Source organism: Convolutriloba macropyga, chromosome 7, assembly GCF_964194025.1.
Source record: "Convolutriloba macropyga chromosome 7, txConMacr16.3, whole genome shotgun sequence".
NCBI classification, from domain to species: Eukaryota; Metazoa; Xenacoelomorpha; order Acoela; family Convolutidae; genus Convolutriloba; species Convolutriloba macropyga.
Window position 1 is genome coordinate 27,769,334 of NC_134474.1, and position 7,789 is coordinate 27,777,122.

At 37.0% G+C, this 7,789-nt stretch overlaps 1 protein-coding gene across 1 annotated transcript in view; it reads left to right on the forward strand.

Annotated features, from left to right (window-relative positions):
- LOC142342998 (uncharacterized) overlaps positions 1 to 1,045 on the forward strand; it is a 15,479-nt gene extending 14,434 nt beyond the window's left edge. The window contains exon 7 of the mRNA XM_075394680.1: positions 953 to 1,045. Within this exon, the coding sequence (XP_075250795.1) occupies positions 953 to 1,045 (93 nt within the window). The remainder of the gene's footprint in view (positions 1 to 952) is intronic.
- Positions 1,046 to 7,789: the final 6,744 nt, after the last annotated feature.

Consider the following 7,789-nt stretch of genomic DNA (forward strand, 5'->3'; position numbering starts at 1 on the left):
TGTCTGGCGAATTGCTCTCAAACAACCGGCGAGCAGTTGGCTTCGTCAGTAGCTAGGCACGGTTTAGTGAGGCTAGCTTTAGCTTAATTGAAGGGGTGTAAGTGAGCGCAGCGGGGGGGGGGTGCACCGGGGGGCTGATGGGGTGGCAACAGTAGGGGGAGTAAATCTCTAAGAACCGCCGTTCGCACCATACGTATAAGTCTCCAAAACAGATTCTGTGAATCGTATACTTGGAGACTAGTAAGCTCTAAGAGCACTTAATGCCCACTGGGCTCTACCTGTTTATTCCGTTTTTGAGGACGAAAAGTCAAATGCGTCAGACGAAAAATTGGTCAAGCAAAAAATCGCATAAAAAGACCGACAGGACTAATATTATTGCTACAAGTTTCGTTTGAGAGCAATTAACAAGTTATTCATTTTATGTATTGTTTCAATCATCCGGTAGGATCTGTTGAGGATTGCATTTTTTCATCTTAAAATTTTCAATGTCTGAATAAGAATTAATTCTAAGAATCTTGTATAGGAAAACGTTACAGATAAAGGCAGAGATAATCCTATGTTTGGAAAAACTCTTAGGAAACTACACTAACTTTAATTTTTGAGACGATATCGCCTATGGTTGCCAATTCTTTTTCTCAATGGGGAAACGATGCTCTCTAGAAGTTGTTTTCTTGTTCTCTAATTTTGCGGTTTCTGAGAAAAAAATAATTGTTGCAAAAACATTGCTTTTCTCATTAAGTAAAGTTGAGAAACATATTTAATTAGTTTAGCTTGACTATACATTAGTAAAAGAGTGCATGAATTTTATTCGGAATTTTCTATGGATAGCGTGAATATTTACAATGTAATTAAAAATTAATTATCATAGTTTTTTAAAAACATCTTGCAAAAAATTTTTCCAAAAATATTCTTTCAACTCTTTTTCCTATGAAGCTTTCGATGTTGTTTTAAGCGCTCCATCTTGAAACTGGTCAAGTATCAGTGTCTTCCAATAACTAATTTTGGGTTCTCAGAAGCCTCCATCTCTGCGGAAAACCAAATTTAACACTACATTTGAAAACTAATTATTTAATTCCCCCGGCCCTCTTGATTTACTGATGGCCTGGTATTTTACATAAGACGTAAGTTTTGATAAAAAATTTACTTAATATATTAATAAGGGAAATCATGGACAGCTATGGACAGCAGTCACGTGCACTTTTGAATATCACGTGAACAAAATTAAGTGTAATTAAAAGTAACTTGTTAATTTTGCTGATTAATGTTTTAGCCAGCTAAAGGCAGAAAGAGACAAAGCATTAGCACAAAAACACACCGAGCTTAAAAAGAACGAAAATGACTTCAAAGTGAAACTAAATGAAACCCAAAAACAGTACCAAGAAAAAATAAACAAGGCACAAAAACAGCTCAACGCTTACGAATCGGAGCTACAAAAAGTGAAAACCGAATCGAACGAATTACGAGCGACAAACAAAACAATAAACAAAGAGATAGCGATTTTGAAAATCAAAAAACCAGTTTTAGACAAAGAACAGCAAACAATGGAGGTTGAGCAAGAAGCTTCAGCTGCAGTTTCGACTCAGAAAGAACTTTCATCAGGACCGATAAAATCAGAAGTTATCGAAACAAAAGTAGTTGACCCTGAGTTACTTGAACGACTAGAGAAAGCCGAGCACGATTTGGAATTAACTAGAGCCGAAGTGAACGAACTACAAAACTTAACCGAGTCATTGCGAGGCGAGAATGAGTACCTCGTAAACGAAAATATGGGTTTCATCGAACGCATGAAATTGAAAGACGACGAGGTCAAAGGGTTATTGGAGGGCAAAAGTAAAGATACAGATCGAATGATAGAATTAGAGCGTGAAAACAATACATTTCCCGCTAAAATACAGGAAATGGAGATGAAATACTCGCGAATGTGCGAAACTGCAGAAGAAATGTCAGATCGCCTGATGTCTTTGCAAAAAGAATTACAAAACAGGGAAGCAATTATTTTCCAACTTGAGGACGAAATTCGCCGGCAAAGTTACACAAATAATACCAAAGATATGTATTTAAGTACATTAGAAAGTACTGCTAACCAAGTTAAAGTCGAATTGCTGAACCTCGCCAAACGGGTTGCGAACATTGCCAAAGTTGTCCAAGAGATTAACCGGAACAGAAATGAAAACAGTTCACGCATTATGCAATTGGAAAAAGAAAACCAATCATTGCGTAATCAGTTACATAACATGCAGCAAAAAGTGGCATCCGCCTCCAACTACAGACCTCCGAGTTCTTTCAGAGATTCAAACATTTTAAGCAAATCGACGCCAGACTTATCTCAAACTCCGACTGGCTATTCAAACCCAATTTTGGTGAACCCACGAGAGTCAAAACGAGTTACAGATTTCCAGTCGTGGTCTCGGTCGGTCACTGATCGGCTCCGGTCAATCGGATCAACAGATTCTCTATTTTACCCGAGAGAATACCCGCCTTACAATTACAACTCTCGCTTTTTGTATTGAATGCTGGACACTTGAACACATTTACTCTTTATGAGACTTAGTCACTATCAAAATGACGATAGAATTTAAAGATAATTAAAGCGGCTATAAATTAAACTAGAGCACAAAACCTGTTTCAAATACATTATGATGTTTTTGGGCAATCAGTTTTTTTGTTCCGAGCCACAAACAGGTGGATCTATATGCTCATCTAGGCTTTTTTTTGTTCAGCCAATTTTGGCCGACTGACACATTTACGGCAGAAAGTTGTGACTGGTATTACTAGAAAGCCCTTCTGGCGGAGATTATTTGAATTGGAAAGCTTTTCCGATTTCGTTTTTTTTCGGAGCATTTATCGAAAGTTTATGCACATCGACAAAATTCAAGATGATTTTCTTCTTTTTTTAAGTCATTTTTGCTAAAATTTGGGTGTATTCAGCTAAATTAAACGACGACTTAGCTTTATTGCAAACCTCCCCCTATTTTTCTCAATCTTTTAAGGTTGCTCATCTGCTTGACACATCCCTGTTTCTACCATATTAGTCTAATATTTTAATTAAACATGAACAATATTGTTCAGTTTGAAAGAGAAACAAAAAAATGAGAACTGAAATCAAAAAGATTTTCCTGAGAATTTTTCAAAAGTAAAAATTTTGAAACCAAACCAAACAATCGCAGCCGACAATTGGCTGCAGTTAGCTTATTTTGTAATAAAAACCGTTCCCAAGGATGAAAAAAAGATGCAATTTCCCAATAAAAGTTGCAATTTCCCAATATTGCTCGTACCAAACTTTTGATGTCTATTGGTTCAATCAGTGACTATGTTCACAACAAATAACAAAGAAATTAATTAATAAAGTAGACTGAAAACAGTGTTGGATTGAACTTTTTGAGAAAGAGCAGAAATTTTACTGGTGTTAATTGCTCTCGAATGAGAAACAATTATTGTAAGCCTGTGTCTTTTTACTACTCGAAGAAGAGTATTTGTATTCTAGAAGTTTTTGCTACTCGAAGAGGAGTATTCTATTCTACAGGTTTTTTACGACTCAAAGAGGAGTATTGGTATTCTACAGGTTTTTACTACTAGAAGAGGTGTATTGGTATTCTGCAACATTTTTTACGGCTCGAAGAGGAGTGTTCAAATTCTACATCTATTTTTTTAGCTGAAGTCATGACTTAAACTATTGACTTTTGTTATCGAACATTGATTTCTGGGATCTATTCTGTTCCCCACCCAGCTTAGTGGGAATATGTTTTAGGAACCCAGGTGCAAGTGCATTAATTTTAAAAAGTAACGTGCTATATAACAACACATAAATTGTAACTGGGGGTCACAAAAAACACTGGGGGCCGAAACAGAATAGATCTAACTTCCGATTTAGAATGGTAAATTCTACTGTGGAAAGTCAGACGTTAACAGTAGCTTACTTTTTAATGTATAAAAATTAGGATCAGATGGTAAAATTCAAGGTCAAAATTTCTTTTTGAGAATTTATTATTCCTTATAAGTCCCTCCAAGCAATCTAACCTAACCCCCCCAACTAGACCCATCCCCCAATTGCCCCCACATCTACCCCAAACCCGCCCCCACCTACCTACCCTTATTTCTCAATAAAAATTGATATTTTTTCACTATATAAAAATATTTTGCTTTTTTCTTTTTCTGTTGAATTTTTCCGAAATAGGCAGGGTTTGATAAGTGCCTATTGCACGACTCTTCGGGTCATTTCCGGTATTCTTCCCCCTGTGTTTTCAAACTGAAATCATATTTGAATATTGTTTTTGAACATTGACTTCTATTTTCGAACAGTAGACTTTAAATGGACAGTACCTTAGTTTGTAATTTATTGTAATTAAGCGCTGCTGGCAATATTTAAATTTAAAATGTAATTTCGAGAATTTACACACATATAAGCCCCTCCAACCTATCTAGGATCTTTTCTGTTTCGCCCTCCCCCCAGTGTTTTCTATGACTCCCAGTTACAAATTATATGTTGTTATATAGCACATTATTATGTAAGAAGATAGCACGTGCGCCAGGGGATCAGAAAAGATTTATGCTCAGTAAGCTGGGGGACCGAAACAGAATTGATCCCCGATCTAAATTACCCCTCCCCAACTAGAACCCTTATACCTACCCCCTCCCCTCAACTACCCCCCCCCCCCCCCCACACCTACACCACCCCACGCACACACACAAACACCCACACACACACACACACACACACACACACACACACACACACACACACACACACACACCTACCCGCGTTTCTCACTGAAAACTGATTTTTTTTTCACACTGTATATTGTTTTTGTATTTCTTTTTACATTTTTCTGAAATAGTTGACTTTGATAAGAGTTTTTATTGCACGACTCTTGCAGTCGTTTTCAGTATTCTCCCGGCTATATTTTTCAGCTGAAGTCAAGACCTGAAGTTTGACATTTCTTTTCGAACACTGACTTTTGGTTTTGAATGTTGACGGATCTATTCTTTTTTGAGCCCCCCCCCCCCAGCTTAGTGAACTAATTTCTTTTACTCCCCCAGGTGCACGTGCTATCTATATAAATAGTAAAGTGCAACATAAAAACACAAAATTTGGAACTGGGGGCGTAAAAACACCGGGGAGCCAAAACAAAAGAGATCATTGTTGGCTTCTGTTTTCGAACAATGGACTTTAAAGATAGCTTAACTTGTAATATATAGTAATTCAGAACTGATGATAATATTCATGCTGAAAAGGCATTTTGAGAATTTTGGATCCAATGTATGTCCCCTCCAATCCATCTAGTGTACACCCTCCCCCCAACTTGTCCCCTCTCCCACACCTACCTCACCCCCACCCACCCCACCCCATCCCACACCTATCCCCACACACACCAAAGCATGCACCTACCTACTTAATTTTTTCAGTAATTTTTGTTACATGCTGTATGTTGCTGTTGCTTTTTATTTCTTTTTTTTTCATATTTCTAAAATAGGAGGGGTAAGACTCAAAATTTGACTTTTGTTTTCGAACATTGACGTATATTGTAAAACCTTGACTTCTGTTTTCGAACAATAGGCTTCGAAAGCAATTTAATTTGTAAAATTAAGTTATCAGGAACTGATAGTATTAATCAGGGCGAAATGCTCATTTCCAGAATTTTCGATCTCATATAAGTCACTCAAATTTATCTACCCCCACGACACCTGCCCCCCCCCCCCCACAAACACAAACATACCCCAATTACCCTTCCCCACCTAACTGCCCACAATTCTCACAAAAATTGACTTTTTTCTGTATATTGCTTTTTTATTTCTTTTTTCATATTTCTGAAAAATGTAGGGTTAGATAGAGTTTTTATTACACGACTCTTTGAGTATTTTTCAGCACTCTATGGGCTATTTTTTTTAAATAGAGCACGTTTGTTCAAGACTTGAAATTCGACTTCTTCCTTTTTGCGTATTTTTTTTCTGTTTTTGATTGTTGACTTCTGATTTCAAGCTTTGGACTATAACAGTAGCTTGTTTTCTAGTTTATAGTAGTTAAGAACTGCTGATAATGCATACGGTGAGGCAATTTTGATGTTTTTTCATATTATTTAAGTCAGCCCTACATATCTAAGCTACACATCCTCCGCCTAGCTCCCCCCTCTACCTAACTGCTCGCCGCCTACCTACCCCCACCCCACTTACCTACCTACCAACCCCCTTCCCCGCGCTGTCCCAACCTACCAACCCCCACCCCAACTACCCAACTACCCCCTCCCCCGCATACCCTTGACCCCTTTCCACTTACCCCTAGCACCTACCCACAATCACTGAACTGACAAATTTTGTCTATATTTTACAAAATAGGTTTTTATGCAGGGCTACGTTTTTGTTTTGGGTTACTTTTTTGTTTTTTCTCGTGTCCATTTTTATGTTCTGTTTTTGGTAGAGATAGATCAGAGATTATAATGCACAACGCTTCGAGTCGTTTCCGGTATTCCGCCGGCTATGCTTTTTATGCAAATTTTTTGCTAGACAGGTTTTGCGCTGTTCTTCTAAAATAATCTTTGACTTCTCAAACGAGTTTTTCCGCACTTCTTTCTAATTATTGGGTGCTTGTAATTGCTCTCACCCCAAAGAAAGATATTCTTAAAACAAAACCGAATGTAGAAGTGACGATGACAAGATAGCAGTGTGTTACAAAATCACACGCTGGAGGTCAGGGTTCCTACCCGACTTTATTGTGTTGTTTTTACCACCATAAAAAATATTTATCTAGTCTACAGCCCCTGAATAAAATTGCCCCACTTGTCATTCGAGAGCAATTTTTCCGACGTTAGTCGGTTTATGTTTACTTTTTCTCTGTTGCTTCCCTAGAATGCCTGTAACAAGTGTCATATGTGTTCTGTCCTGGGTTGCAACTATTTGAACCAATTAACTGGCATAAAATTTTTGGTTTTCAGGGTATTCGAGACTACTTAATGTGATCTAATTAAACCTATTTAACAAATGCGATTCTAGTCTAAATGTTCACATAATTTTGGCATTATTTCCTTTGATTAGAAACTGGTGATGTCTAGTTTTTCCGGTATTTGTAGTTCTTCCTGTTACCTGATAATTAAATGATATTAACAATGGGTTTTTGGCTCTTAAATGAGGCATAATAACTAAAGCTATGAACATCCTTGGTACGGTATTAATTTTGAGTGTTGCCACTTTGTGCAGTTTTTCTAATTTCCCTTTTTTGGTCTCATTTATAGCTGTGGTCGTCGGCCCTTTAATGAGGCATAATGGAAAACACTTAATGGTTTCAACAGATATCTAAAGGTTTTCAACAAGTTTGTCGTTATTATTTTTCAAATTTGAATTGTTCGAAAAACGTAGATTATTGCATTTTTGCTCGTTTTTAATGTATATTTGGTCTTGTTACCTGATCTCATTAAAACTATAACGTCTCTAGCAGTCTTAACGAGTTCCACGGCATTTGCGCTCAAAAAGATCTGACTTTAACCTGTTTTGTTTTTCATTTTTCAACTCTTAGTAATAACAATCCCATCGACTGTCTCGTTAGGGAACCATGAACGACTGTAGCATATCTGCATTTTGTTTCTACTGTTGTCATTGAGGTGGCCTCAATAAGCATTTTTGTTGCTGTCTTCATTTGTTCTTACTTTTACAACTTGGTGCTGCATAGTGTTATTTTTAAGATTTGTTTTATGCTTTTTATTTTTAGACAGTTCTTGGTTTTCAGATAATGATAAATTTTAGTTACGTGTTTTAATAAAAGGAATGCCATTTTTTCACCAAGTGAAGTGTACATACTGTA